Source organism: Vicia villosa, linkage group LG3 (genome assembly GCF_029867415.1).
Source record: "Vicia villosa cultivar HV-30 ecotype Madison, WI linkage group LG3, Vvil1.0, whole genome shotgun sequence".
Lineage (NCBI taxonomy): Eukaryota > Viridiplantae > Streptophyta > Magnoliopsida > Fabales > Fabaceae > Vicia > Vicia villosa.
Genome location: NC_081182.1, coordinates 10,043,713 through 10,059,827, shown reverse-complemented (window position 1 = coordinate 10,059,827; position 16,115 = coordinate 10,043,713). Strand labels below are relative to the sequence as shown.

Here is a 16,115-nt window from a genome sequence, read left to right as displayed (position 1 = left end):
TTCATTTTTGTCCTGTTTTCATAAATGTATTTACAATTTTTTTTTATTTAACGTTGAATTGTTCCGTAGTTGCATCTACGAAACCGTTTAAACAACGTAAAATAAAGGTTCCGTAAATACGCCTACAGAACAAATCAACGAAACAAATCAACGTTAAATAAAAAAGAGTAATTCTGAAGATACACCTCTAAAAACAGAAGTATTTTTATAAATGCAATGAGAGACCCCATGAAATGGGATGAGAGTTTCTCCTTTTATTTCTCATTTTATAACCTAATCATTCATTCAACTTCTAAAATAAATATTATTTTTTGAAATATTTTCATATGAATTTCAATTAACATTGACATGTCACAAATTAAATAAAAAAAATCCACTTGGGTGTCATGTAGGAAGATTTCCTTGCACAGTCAGTGTAATAGTAACAATATGGTCTTTAGAGATGAAATCTACATTTTGTAAGGGACGGGATTTTTTTTAAGGGAGGATTAATCAAAACACGCTCATATGGTAGGGGGTATAATACATTTAACCCTTTGGAATATTTTATTTTAATAATTTATAATATTAATTGTTTTGTTAATAAATTGATTTTTTGGTTTTAATTTTTTAATTTAAAATATCAGTTATCTATAATAGTGGATCAGAGTAAGTTGACATGCATATTAGTTGGTAAGAAAATCATTGCTAGCCACACTTTTTTTGTGTGTTGATGGCCTTATGATATTCTGCAAAGCTATTGGGAAAAATGCTCAAATCATTAACCATCTCCTTCAAGAATATGATATGAATTTTGGACAATACATCATTCCAATTATGTGTAAGCTTTAGGGTGGAGGTAGATCCTTTGATATAGACTAAGGTACATTGAAAATATGTTTGCATTCATAGTTGGACATACAACATTTAACTATCGTGGAGTTCCTATATTCAAAGGCAAGCCTAGAACTCATCATATCCAGATCATAGCAGAGATAATATTGGCCAAGCTAGCTACTTAGAAGGGCCACCTTCTTTCTATGATTGATAGAATTCAATTGGTCCAATCAATCTTACAAGACATGCTTCAGTATAGTCTTAGGACCTTGTTAGTCTAGAGTTTGACACCAAAATAATTCTTTAATGGATAAATTATTCAAACAAGGTAAAACAAAACTTTCTTGGTAAATTTACAATACCACACTTCTAGAATTACAAGTGCCTCACTTGCAAAACGACTTTCTCCAAAGTGCTATGACTATAATTTGGTGAGAGAAAGTAAACATAAATATTTTTAGAGAGTGTGAGGAATGAAAGCTCACATTTCTGGATATGAAACTATGAGGGAAGAGACATCTATTTATAGGCTAGAGTTTGACACCAAAAAAAAATTTTTTTGGGGTTAGAATTAATGAGTCAATCGATTGACACATCTACCAATCGATTGGTTGGCCTAAAAATAATCGAATAGAAAATTTTAAAAGGCAAGAAAAGATATATAGTTATTGCCAATCATCAAGATGTTGTCCTAATCGTTTATGGCATATTTTTTCACCAACCCAATCAATTGGCTGAAGTGCCTATCAATTGGCAGGAAGAAAATTTTGGTCAGAGCTTTTCTGACAGCTCCCAAATCAGCTGAAACGACTTTAAGGCAATTATATAAATATTTTCTTGAGAAAAATAAGTTAAAAATTATTTTAGTATATGTATGATTAGTTGTATAATTCTACAAGAAGACCCTTAAGCTTTTATTCTCTCATGCCTACCAGAGCGAGCTATTACACACTTCAAGTCTTTTCATATACTTCAATCTTATAGACACATGTTTGAGCTTTACTTTGAGATGAAGCTTGAGTTATATTCCATTTAAATGCCATCATCAGAGATTCCAACTTGTGAAGCATATTGATTTGGTTGCATTTTTAACGACTTTATGCTTGACTTTAGTTGTTATCATTAAAGATTAGTTGTCATCTCTCCTTGAATTAAGTAGAGAGTATAATCTACTTCCTCTAAGAGTATACTTCTTCTCATTTATCAAAATGAAAAACGAGGGTAAAAATACATTACGATCATTTAAATATGCAAATATAAGCGAATAATTATTTAAGGAAAAACATCACTCTTTTTACTAATTAAAAGTTCCTAAGAAATCAAAGTACAAAAACAAACTTGCATAATTGAAATAGTGCGAAAATAATTGAAATAGTGCGGAAAGCAAAAAAATAACATGAAATTAAACACACTTAGGTAAGACTATTCTATATCAAAGAACATATCTCATGATAGTTGTGTTTGGTCAGAGATAAAGTTTCGAATTATGAAATCGAACTTGTCATGATCACATTTATTTGTCCAATTATGACCTTAAATAAATCATTAGTTGAGGATAGTTGAGAAGTTTCAGAAATAGAGTAGTCATATTTGTTTATCATTTTTTTTATCATCACAATATTACTATTAACGACATTCTCAATTCAAAACAAATTCTTACACAAATATCTTTGTCAAATTAAATATTAATCATAAAAATAACAACAATTTTATTTGTAATATTATTAGCCAATACTTTAATAATATCCTTTATTATCATATAGTCTACTTTTACTTTTTTTTTTCTCTCTTAAGAATAAATATATAATAATAGTTGAGTCAACAAAATTAAATGTTCTTTATATTCCATATATATCCGAGGCTAATAAAAATTCCCAAGTGATGACACGTGGAGCTATTTGATTGATGTTCCTAAAATCGATTGGTGGAGTACACCAAAAGTGTGTATTTCTTCGTCACTAAAAAAAAAGTAGAAAAAGAAAAAAAAGAAAAGAAAATAGTGCAAAATATAGCATTACACAAAGCAAAAGACAGCAACATATAAACACAACCGCTTCAAAAACCCTTTGCTAGTAGTTGCTACCGCTACTGTTACACTCTTCGTTATGGCGCTATCTGACACGGTTCTCAGCAACCTTACGATAATCTACGTCACAATCATCGTCTGTATCAAGCTCTACGGCTTTCTCTCCGGTCGCACCTTCACCGGTGCTTTTATTCTGATCATGTCAACCACCGCGGTGATCCTTATTCTAATATCAACGCTGGCGTGGGATGTCTCACGTAAAGCCACGTATGCCTTCAACCGCCACAATCACAGCCATGATGTGATCACTTGCAAGGGAGGTATCTGTTGGCACGGCGTCGCCGTCCGATCACCGGCTTCTCAAGTCCGTTTCAGACTTCCACAACAGATGTTTCCCATTCCCAACGCCGCTTTCTGATGGTAGAATTTGGTGAAGATAGTGAGAGGAAGAAAAATGATGTGAAAAGGATATTATTTAATATAATTTGCTTTTTTTATTCATAATTAATCATTATTATCTCCTTATAGTTTTTTATTTATTTGTTTTTATTTAATAAGCTGCCTAACTTTTGTCTAATACTGGGTGGGTGTACTAGATGCGTGTTTGGGATTCTCATTGAGAGTGTCTTAATATATGTATATATATAAATGCATTAAATTTAATGTATGTATATAAATAGAATTATGTCATTACTTTGTAATAATTATATCTTTATAAGAAAACAACATTTGTCTCATGAGTCATGATTTGTTCATTATTGGATGGGATTTGGCTATATGTAAATTTGTCCAAGTTAACATAGTTATTTCATATTTGTGTTTGTCAATTGTCAGGAATTAAATATATAAATGAGTTTTTACAAGGACAAGAGGGTTGTGTCAAAAATATGATTAAGTGAACTTTATAACTAAACTAAATTGCAATGAATAAAAAAATTAGACTATTTAAATATTAATAAACTGAATCACATATTATAAATTTTTTAATTAATTAAATTTAAGTTTTAAAAGTTAATTTAAATATATTTAAGTAAAATCATACAATTTTGCAAAAATTAAAAAAAAGAAAAATATATCTCTCTCTAGAAAAAATAAAGCATAGAAAAAAATGAACACAATCACAACACATGAACATAACGTAAAAACTAAAAAACTAGGCGATGCGAGACTTTATAGCCTTCGACTCTCTCTTCCATCACTAAACTAAGCGATGTGAGACTTTATAGCCTTCGACTCCCTCTTCCTTTACAAAACTTAGCGATGTGAGACTTTTTCAACATGTATATATTTTCAATATCAACCCCAACACCCCCTATATATATATATATATATATATATATATATATATATATATATATATATATATATATATATATATATATATATATATATATGTGTGTGTGTGTGTGTGTGTGTGTGTTTTTTTTTTCCAATACTATAAAATTGTTTTATAATTGGTTCTAAAATTGATTTATAAGTACAAATTACTTATAAACTAGTTTATAAATAGAAATTGGCTCTAAATTTAAATCAAAATGAAACTAGTTTAACAAATAACTAATTTTTTTTATTAAAATGATTTTCAAGAATTGAGCTAAACCATTAATGTGATTAAATTTAATTTAGTTCTTGAACCATGAACACCCATACTTATATGGGGAAAGAATGAGTGAAGGACTATGTCACGTGGCTAGATATATTGTGCTCGTAATTATCTTATGTTAGGAATTTGAATTGTTAAGAATTTGAATTGTTCAGAATGCAGCACGAAGAATCAATTTTTGACTTGCAGAAAAAAGTTGTGTACTTGACAAATCACCTTATGACTCTTGGTAAAACTTTTTTTTGACGATAAACTTAATCTTAAAATATTTAGATCATTGACTAGGACATGACAACCGAAAGTGACAACAATATCAAAAAAGAATAGTCTATCAAATATGTCTTCCGCAACCTTGTTCTAAAAACTACGAGAGCATGAGATTGAACTTGAAAGACTAGAGAATGAAGAAACTCAAGATAGAAATCTACGATATTGCTTTAAAATTTAATTCAAGGGAAGAAGTGGTAGAAGATCTACCAGATAAAGATGAGAAATTCATTCTTCTTGTATGGGTTAGGCAAGCTTTCCAATAATGATAAATCTTTAAAATTTGCAAAAATGAAGAAATTTTTTCAAGAAGAATGAATCATCTACATCAACCCAGAACTTCAATTGATTTGAATGTGGTAAGCAAGAACACATGAAGACGAGTTATCTAAAATTTACTAAGAAAAGTGGTCATAAAAGGAGAAAGGAATCAAACTTAAAAAGACCTATATTACATGGGATGATAATGACGTGAGTTCATCATCCGATTCAGAAAGCCAAGAATATGCAAATCTTGCATTAATGACTTCAAATTATTTCGATGATGAAGAAGATGAGGTTAGTAACAAAAAACTTTCTTATGATAATGATGCACAAGAAGCAATAAATGAATTACTCAATGAATTTAAAATTTTGCACAAAATGGTGTCAACACAAAAGAAACAAATTTCATTTCTTGAAGAGAAAATTAACACTATGCAAAAATATTTTGACAAAGAAAAACAGAATTCCACATGCAATGATTGTTATTATCTTTCTTTTTAAATTATCCAATTAAAAACAGTTATTGAAAGATATGAAAAGGGACTAGATGGATTAGAAAGTTTCCTTAGTAGACACAGATATTCCAATGATAAAAGTGGATTTAGTTATTCAAAATTTGACAAACCAAGTACTGGTAAAACTATATTTATCAAGGCAAGTGACCGATCCAATAAAGAGAAAGTTAAGAATGTGCAATTTATTCATCATCATCCTAAGAAGAATTTTGTTCAAAATAAATCTTATGTTCCTAGATATAGAAGTAACTTTGTTCCTACATGTTTTTGTTGTGGTTTAAAGGGTTACACACCTAATGCATAATATGTAAGGAATTGTAGTGTTCCTAGTTGACATTATGTGAACGTTGGGTACCTAAAAAAATTATAAATTGTTTTATAGGTATGCTTGAAAACCACTATAAATTTATGGTATCTTGATAATGGTGCAGTGGTGATTGACGCTGAAATTGGTAGGGAGGAACACAATTTGATCTCCCACAATTGCGATCGGGAGGAGGATGGAACCATTTGATGCTAGAACTAACCCTGGAACCAAATTAGGTGGTCTAGTAGGACGGACACTAGTGGTGAAAATAAAAAAAAATAGCACATGACTGGAAACAAAAACAAATTTTCATCTCTAGTATTAAAGGCCAAAGGATATGCCACATATGGAGACAGCAACAAAGGAAAAATTCTTGGCATGGACAAATTTGGATCACCACCTTTCAAAATAGATGATGTACTATATGTAGAAGAGTTAAAGCACAACCTTCTAAGCATAATTCAATTTTGTGACAAAGTTCTCAAAATCAACTTCACCAAACATAAATACATAACTAAAGATGAAGTAAAACATGAGACAAGGATTATGGGTAAAAGAATTAATAATATTTTAATGATTTCTTTATATTATTTATCTTTGAAAATGAAATGTCTTGGGGTATAAGCAATAATGGTGTATGGCTTTGACATAAGAGAATTAACCATATTCATATGGAACATTTAAATAAGTTATTCAAACATGACCTTGTTATTGGTTCTACAAAGATCAAGTTTATCAAAGATAAATTATGTGATGCATGTCAAAAAGGAAAGCAAACCAAATAAACTTTCAAGCCGAAGAATGTGGTAACAACTACAAGGCCACTTCAATTGTTGCACATGGACTTGTTTGATTCATCAAGGACAAAAAGCTTTGGAAGTAATGTATATGCTTTATTAATTATTGATAATTTTTATAGATATTCTTGGACACTATTTTTAGTCTAGAAAAGTGACACTTTTAAAGCATTCAATTATAAATATGCAAAGCAAGACCAAAACGAAAAATCCATGAAGATTGCATCAATTAGGAGTGACCATGGTGGAAAATTACATAATGCATCATTTGAAGACTTTTGTGAGGAGCATGGCATCTTTCATAATTTTTTAGCACCTAGGACTCGTCAACAAAATGGAATGGCTGAAAGAAAAAATCAATCCCTAGTTGTACTTGCAAGAACCATGCCAAGTGACTCGAATCTATCAAAGTACTTTTGGGTGAATATGATAAGCACGACATGTTATATAAGCAACCGAGTTATTATAAGGCTAATATTGAAAAATACTCCTTATGAACTCTTAAAGGGAAGAAAGTTAAAACATTACTATTTCATATTTTTGGATGTAAGTGTTTTATCCTCAATAGTGACAAAGACAATCTTGGTAAGTTCTACGAGAAATCCAACGAAGGTATCTTATTGATTACTCTCTCACAAGTAAGGCATATAGAATTTATAATAAAAGAACTTTAAATATTGAATAATTTATGCATGTATTTTTTGATGGATCTAACACCTCTAAAGATATTTGTTTGTGATGATGATGATATTTTAGAAGTACCTATGGAAAAGATTGCCAAAGATGATAATGTTGAACAATATGAACACAAAGAGGAAATAATTCAACAAGAGAAAAATCAAAGTGATCTTCCTCAAGAATGAATAACTCATCGTGATCACCTAACCGACAACATTATTTGTGAAATTAGCAAATGAGTATCAATAAGACTCAACATCAAGGATGCTTGCTTACATATGGTGTTTGTTTCTCGAATAGAACCTTCAAATATTAGTGAAGCCTTAAAGGATAACCAATGGATACTTTCAAGGCAAGAAGAATTAAACCAATTTGAAAGAAACCAAGTTTGGGAAATTGTTCCTAGGCTTAATAATAAGCACACCATTGGTACCAAATGGGTGCTTAAGAATAAACTTGATGAGAACGATATAATTATTTGAAACAAGGCAAGATTGATGGACCAAGGATACAATCAAGAAGAAGGAAACGATAGTGAAGAAACATTGGCTCTGGTTGCAAGGTTAGAAGCTATTTGATTATTACTTGCTTATCTTTGTTCATTAAATTTTTAGTAATTCCAAATGGATTTCAAGTGTGCCTTCTTGAATAAATACATCGATGAAGAAGTCTATGTCAAGCAACCTCCCAGTTTTGAAGACTTCAAGAATCCTTCACTTGTCTACAAGTTAAGAAAGGCTCTTTAAGGATTGAAGCAAGCTCCAAGTGCTAGGTATGATAAACTTAGAAACTTTCTTTGTGAAAAGTATTTGAAAAAGGTAAGGTTGATACTACATTATTCATTAAGAAAATAAAAGATAATACCATATTGGTTCAAATCTACATTGACGATATCATATTTGGATCAACAAATAAATACCTATGTGAAGAACTTTCAATGATGATGAAAGGGGAATTAGATATGTCCATGACAGGTAAGATGAACTATTTTCTTAAACTTCAAATCAAGCAATTAAAAAATGGCATATTCATCAATCAATCCAAGTATTGTAAGGAATTGGTGAATAATTTGATATGGACAACTAGAAAGAGATAATTACTCTAATGGGTTTAGAACATATGTTGATCTTGACGAATTTGGTATTTCTATTTACATAACAAAGTATCAAGGTATGATTGGCTCTTTTCTTTATTTAACAACAAGTCCTCCCGACATTATGTTTAGTGTTTGCCTTTGGGCTTGATTTCAAGCAAATCCAAGGGAATTTCATCTCGCCTCCGTGAAAAGAATCATGAAATATCTTAAAGAAACAACAAACGTTTGACTATGGTATCATAAAGGTAGTATATGTGATTTGGCTGGTTCTTTTGACTCGAATTATGAAGGTTATAATACTGATCGCAAGAGCACAAATAATACATGTCACATCCTAGGAAATTCATTAGTATCATGGTCTTGTAAGAAACAAGCTTGTATTGCTCTTAGTACATCAGAAGCAGAATACATATCAACAAATAGTTGTTGTGCTCATATTCTATGGCTAAAGCAACAACCTTGCAATTATGGATTTAATCTAGGATGCATTCAACATAGATCCAACAACACAAGTGCAATCAACATAACCAAAAAATCCAGTGATGCATTCTCAAACCAAACAGAGAGACATTCGACATCGCTTTCTACACAATCATGTGCTTAAAGGGACACATGTGGAACCCGATGTTCCACCATGCGTGCTGCAAAATATGGTCTCTTACAATACAAAAATGTGATTGCAGCTATGGTGCTGAGTTATTCTATCCAAGATTCACTTATGATGAAGATCTACATATTCAAGCTGAAGCGTTTATTTGGATGTACTACTGAAATATGTTGAACACGATGCTTCAACATGTGTGCAATGCAACATCTGGCCTTGACAGCAAGCCATGCACATTTTCCTTGGTGGGAAAGTTCTGATTGGGATTGAATCAAATTTGCTGTAGTTATTTTAACAATGTTTGTTTGATTTGTTTGGTCGTTGGAGATCCTCAAATCAAATTTAAATTGGAAATTTAAATTTGATATATAAAAAATCAGATTTAAATGGAAATTTAAATTTGAATTTGAAATATCATATCTTATTGTTGGAGACAATCATGGATAAGATCATATCCAACTGAATCAACTATTTTTTTGAACTAAATCAAATCAAATATCGAAGAAAGAAAAGCCTAGAAGGCATTGCTATATAAAGGAGGCTCAGTTTTACGTTTGAGACATGTATTTTGTGTGCAAAGACTAGGTTATTTGTGTTAGGGTTTGAGTCTTTATAACTTTTATTTGATACTAATGCAATAATAAGGGTTAGGGTAGAATCTTGATGTACACTACTCTATGTTTCAGTAATTTGGCATAGTTGTTGGTTTGTCTTAGTTGAGTTGTAACATTCAACATTCAATATGGTTATTATTGAAGTTGATCACTTGAGATTAGTGATTGAGAGAAAGTGAGAGGGGTTCTCATATTTAGGGGGTGTCCTGAATAGAATTTCATTGGGTAGTGTTAGGAAGAGGCATTGAACAACATGGACTTGTGGTTCATAGAAGAGTAAGTGTACTAAACTACTGATAGAAAATTTTCTTACTTGGGTAGAGTTCCCTCCAAACGTATGTATGGTTTCACCGAACTGGGTTACCAATATCTGGTATTATTTTTGCTTTTACACTAACTCTACAATGCTATCCATATGTGTGCTAAATCTGGGTTATCTTGTTTGACCAGTTGTTCCAACATCGTGCCAACATACGTCCCCTCAGGAATAAAATTTCAATTGTCATTCTTCTGATCATGGAACGAGAGATTAATTAGATGAAGAGAAAAATTCCATTCAGTAAGGTGTCAAGAATTTGATGTGATCGAGAAAGGTATACCTGCAAGGTTAGCATCCTAATGCTCAAGTTAGTGAGGTAATAGCAAAGTAACTTGCAAGAGTGAAAATGAGATAATACTCATTATGGTGCGCGACAAGGCTTATATATGGTTAACAATTAAAACCATCCCTATTTGATCTAGTGTATGTCATGGGGATCCGTCCAATCAGATCTCATAGTGGTTGATGCATTATTAGTTTTGATCAGATGCCCGACCCTCTAACGAGGTTCCACCTATTAACTAGCCTTCTATGACGACGCTTCAGTTTGGGACCCATATTAGACATGTGTTACCAGGCCTTTGGTTGACCAAAAACAGTTTCAAACATAAAAATGAATATTCATGATAAACATATCTTAGTCTAAAAAATTCATATCATTAGGTTTGTAAATAATTAAAATATTAAAAATGTATAATGTATTTTTCTAGTATTAATTTTAAAATAGGAGTTAAAGTGGTACGAGTGGTGTTTAGTGGTGATGACTAGTGGTATTTTACAACAGTTGAAGTGTTAGTTGAAGTGGTAGACAGTGGTGGTGACTAGTAATCAGTATTGGTGATTGATGATGGTTGGGGTGGTTGTTATCGGTCAGAGCCAGGCCTGACATTTAAGAGGCCCTGGACAAAAGTTAAAAATGGACCCTAATAAAAATGGACCTTAATATATATTTAAAATTATAAGATTTTTAAATTTTTGAGACAATGCGCGATAAATACTTCAAAATTTTATTAGAGTTTTATATAATAATGTGAAAAAAGACAAACTAATTAAAAAATAATAAGACCTTAAAAATGCTTTGATAAACCAAACTAATTTTTGTTCAAAAATATTTTTAATCTATTAATTTAATATATATATATATATATATATATATATATATATATATATATATATATATATATATATATATATATATATATATATATATATATATATATATATATATATAATCATAATGATTCAATTAAAAATAATATGAATATTAATAAAATTTTAAAATGATTATAAAGTAACAACCTATGGTTGTTTAACACACTGCCAATGATTTTGTTTTAATATTATAAAATATGACACGCTTTGAAAACAAATGAAAAACAAATGTGGTAGTTTTTGAAAACAATTGAAAAAAACTTACATTCCAACTCAAAGAACCAAGGATCGTACACCTATCCCTTACATTAAATTTACGCAACACAACCGCTGCACTGTAGTTGGATTTGTGTTCATGTCAGTAACATAATAGATATATATATATATATATATATATATATATATATATATATATATATATATATATATATATATATATATATATATATATATATATATATATATATATATATATATATATAAATAGTTTAGTTTATAATTTTTAAAGCCCAAACCCATAAAATATGAGGCCCTCATTTTTTATGAGGCCCTGGGCTGTGGGCCTGCTTGCCCTGGCCCAGGGCCGGCCCTGTTATCGGTGGTAAATATGATGGTTAAGGGTGGTTAATGTGATGGTTAGGGGTGGTCATAGTGGTGTTAGAGGTGAGCATAATGGTGGTAGGTGATGGCTAAATTAGAGATCATAAGTGGATAAAGTGGTGATAAAAAATATTTGGAGTGGTGGTTAGTGATGGTTGATGGTGGTCGGAGGTGTTTGAAGGTGGTTAGAAAAAAGTGGTTGGTGGTGGTCAATGATGGTCGTTGGTGGTCGATGGTTATCATAATAGTGGTTGGAATAGTGGTTGATCATTGATGGTTGTGTATTAACTTTAAAAGAAAAAGAATTTAAAAACTTTAATTTTAGTTTTTGTAAAAAAAATGTTTTGAAATTAAATAAAAATCATAATAACTCTATTTTTGTCGAACAAATTTCATTTTAAAATTGGCTTTAAAAAAAATCACAATCACCCCTAACGACCCATAAAATTGAGAAGGATATGAGGTGGGAGAGTAGAGGTGTCAAGAATATTGAATGAATATGTAAATATATAGTGATAAATATATACAATATACAAAATAATCAACAAGTCAGGATGGCCGAGTGGTCTAAGGCGCCAGACTCAAGTTCTGGTCTTCGAAAGAGGGCGTGGGTTCAAATCCCACTTCTGACATTTTTCTTTATTTTATTTTTAAATATGTTAATTACTACTACTATTTTGTTTGTAAATTTTATATATGTAAAATAGGGAAACTTAACCAAGCGACTATTTCGCAACTTATTGATCTTCGGGCATCTCTCGCTTCATCCTTCCTTCATGTCTACCTCTTGCAGTTATCAATCTTAGAATAATTTATATCTTACTTGGTGGTAGTACCAATTATTTTCCTAGTCAAGGTAGAGCAGTAACCGCTCTACCTTGACTAGGAAACCTGTTAACTTCCTACTTTTCATAGAATCATGTTCATGACCCCTTTCACACATGGTTATTGGTTGCATACACGTCATCATCCACGTCTCTCCTTATGGAGAGCTACTTACAGAGTAAGGACAATGCATAGGTGTCATATTCTAGGGAGGGCACCTAATCGGGGGTGGCCCTTTACCACCCTATTATGGATCTATATAAATATATCACTACAGTGACCAACCATCATCAGTTCCAATTGCTTACCAAGGGAAGCCATATTGACCTTCATCATGTTCTCCTTTCCTTTTTCTCCTTTATCGTACTATAATGATTTATGTATCTTTCAAGATCCGGCCAGATCAGTGCATATTGTTACTGACTCATCATGGATGTTATGATATTTCATCTTCTAGTGGATTGGATAGGCCACCACGTCCAAATATTATAGTGAAGGGTCTGTCCATGATGCAATTGTAGATGCTCTTATAGGGGATTGCTAAAAATGCAAATTGACCATTCTAGTGTCTCTTCCTTCTTAATTTGTGATCATTATATCGATGTATCCTCATGGGTGAGTTACTATGTCATTGAAGGCTTGTAGGTAGGATCCTCCATGTGGTGATAATTTCTACCTCTTTAACTTGGGCTTCTCAAAAAGCTCTAAATACATGACATCGCACGCACTCCCCCCGTCTGTAAGGAATCTAAACACATCGAATTTGTCCATGATCATCATTATTACCAGGGGAAAGATTTCACTTAGGATTCCGCCCACCTTTTCATTGTTGCAGAACACAAGGATATGTCTCTTTGGATTCCCTTCACAGTGCGCCTCTCCTTCTTTGATGACTATCATTAACTGATCAATGGTTGCTCTTTTAACACTGCCCTTGGATGAGTTCCTTGGTCTGGGAAGCCTCCATTAATGGATGAGATGTACTAGTGCTTCCTTTTTTCATTCTTCTTCTTAATCATTGGTATTATCCTTTTTAGCTTTGGCCCCGCCCACGACCTTTACATTCTTCTCGGGAGACCCTTTTTCTCGCTGAGGGGACCATTTATTTATTTCCTTCCTTCTTTCTCGGTCATCTTTTCAACCTCCCTCCTGGGTGTGGAGGATGAGTCTCTCCTTTTTAATCATTTATTTGATCGCCTCCTTCAAATGAACACATTCGTTGCTGTTGTGGTTGTAACTCTAATGGAAACTATAATACCTTTTTTTGTTAGTCCTAGAGGGTTCTTTAACCGGACAAATGTTTCTTATCTCAGCTTCCTTCAAGTCGGTATTTACATAGTCTTTTACAATTTTCTCTTGTGATGTATTCAAGGGAGTATATGAAGAGAGCATGGCTCAAGGGAATTTTTCCCCATAGTCCCGACGGTGATTGTTCTCTCTCTCTCTCTCCCCAATCCCTGACCATTTCTTGAGTGTCATGCTCCCCAACTTTTCTCTACCTCCTCAGTCATGAGTTTTTACTCTTAATTGATGTAGGTTTGGGCCCTAGCCAAAAGAGTGTTCAAGCTATATGCCCCTTCTAGCCTTAGATTCTAGCCGAACATGCAATATGATCTCAATCTTTTCTAAAATATCCAAAACTTCAATATGTCGTCCATCCCCCTACTTCCAATACTACTTTGGTAAATCTATCATTGTACTCCCGTAAGGTTTCTTTCTTCTTTTGTTGAATTTGACTAAGTATTATTATCGTAGCGGGTTACTGCTTTCGAATCGTGAATTGGGAAGCAAGAAATTCGCATAAATCCCTATACAAATTTATGCTTTCATTTGGGAGGGTCTTGAACCACGTTATTGCAATATCTTTGGGGGTTAACATGAATAGTTTACATTTCAAGCCCCTTTAACATCGTAGTAGTTAAGTTTGGTGTAAATGTGCTTGATATGCTCATTTGGATCTCCTAAGCCATCATAGTTACCCAATTTAGAAGGTTTCTCGAGAGATTTCCGAATTTTACTATCGAGTATGCGAATCGAGAACAAACTCTTCTTCTTTTGGAGAGTTTACGCTTCAGCATTGTACCTTCCCCCTTTGCGAGTGGTGTGATGATGAGTGGAAATGACAGTGGATCTTTGGTAGAGTGTGACTGCCTCATCTTCCTCGAATTTATTATGTTGAAGCATGGTTTTCACAACCTTGGACACGACCCGGGGATTAAGGAGCCGTTTCGCATTGGGATTGCCAACGTGGATTGGTTTTGGTTCATCTTCTTGATAATAGTGAGAGGACATTTTGCACACAAAGTGATCCCTTGGAGGAGCATATTGCAAATTATCTTCGATTCTAAGTACTCTTTCTGCTAGGAAATGTGAATTCTATTGTTACATTAGGTTGTACAAGTTGTTGAGTAGACTGTTTGCTCATTGCATACATATATTGACTTGAAGTTTATGGAGGCTCTAAAGGATTTCTTGCCCAAGAGCTAACAATTGTAATAGAGGTTGCTTTGAGGTCTAGTCTTGGAGTGATTGTTAGGAATATTGGAACATCGAAAGGACATGGAAAGTGCCTTTTTCTATCATTAGAGGGACTGAATCTTGTAGTGTAAAAGTGTGTTGAGAAGTAATTAGAACAAGATCGCCCCTAAATCGTGGAAGGGGAAAAGCCTCCCTATAAAGATCAGGAATGCTAACAATTGTAGCGGTCGCGACCATAATGTTGTGTTGAATGGTTGATCGAGTAACTCTCCAGGTTGCCAGTGTTTCAAGAGTTTGATCGGTGATTCAAACAAGAAAAGGGGAATTTATAGGTCGCTGTTACGGTGAAGATACCGTGGTTTCTTGTGGAATTTTGTGAGAATCAAATGTTGTTTCCCATTCATGACTCCACTGTTTTGTTCACGAACTAGAAATAGTGGGTGACAATGTGAGACTAGATTCAGACGCCGTGGAGCGTGCTTCTGATACGATGAAGCAGGGTGAACACTCCAACGCTTTAGTCAGTAAATGAATGAGAAGTATTATGTGAATGGGAATGAGTAGAATATCTGATTAATCTGCCGTTTTGTACGGATCACCATTCGATTAGATTTGACATATGGAGTTAGTAGGAGGTCAGAATTACATGCTCCAAATTTGAGTGAAGGTGTACATTCTTCTTTATGCTTTCTTTAGTAGCACTTTTCTCTTGGGCCTTAACATATAGGTCTTGTGAACAATCCATAATATTTTCTAAATTTGTTATACTCTTTACTAGGGATGTTCATGGTATGGTTTCCTGAGAAAACCAAACCGAACTGAATCAATTCATACTAAAAATTTATTTAAATTGAATCGAACTGTTTCAATTTACTCAAAACCAAACTGAACCATAACCATTGGTTTGGTATACTGTTTCAAAATTCCGAATCGTACAAAACCGTTAGATGTTAACTTTTCTCAAACCGAACTATTTATTAAAGAACCGAACCATTAAACTATTTTTAACTTTTTTAAATAAAAAAATTAAAATTTATTTTTGGTATTTTTCATTTTTGATTCGATTAGGTTCGAGGACTATTTTTATAATATGGTTTATGAACAAAACCATACTATTTTTTTTATAATATAGTATCTAGAATATACTTCAGTTC

General features: G+C 32.5%; 1 protein-coding gene and 1 non-coding gene across 2 annotated transcripts; both read left to right on the top strand.

The window, feature by feature from the left end:
- Window positions 1-1,517: 1,517 nt before the first annotated feature.
- LOC131657522 (uncharacterized) lies at window positions 1,518-3,597 on the top strand. The gene is made up of 2 exons (XM_058926910.1): window positions 1,518-1,586; window positions 2,829-3,597. The coding sequence occupies exons 1-2, from the start codon at window positions 1,518-1,520 to the stop codon at window positions 3,258-3,260; spliced, it is 501 nt and encodes a 166-aa protein (XP_058782893.1). The 3' UTR covers window positions 3,261-3,597.
- An 8,609-nt stretch (window positions 3,598-12,206) lies between these two features.
- TRNAL-CAA (transfer RNA leucine (anticodon CAA)) lies at window positions 12,207-12,290 on the top strand. The gene has a single exon. It is a non-coding gene; the product is annotated as a tRNA-Leu (tRNA).
- Window positions 12,291-16,115: the final 3,825 nt, after the last annotated feature.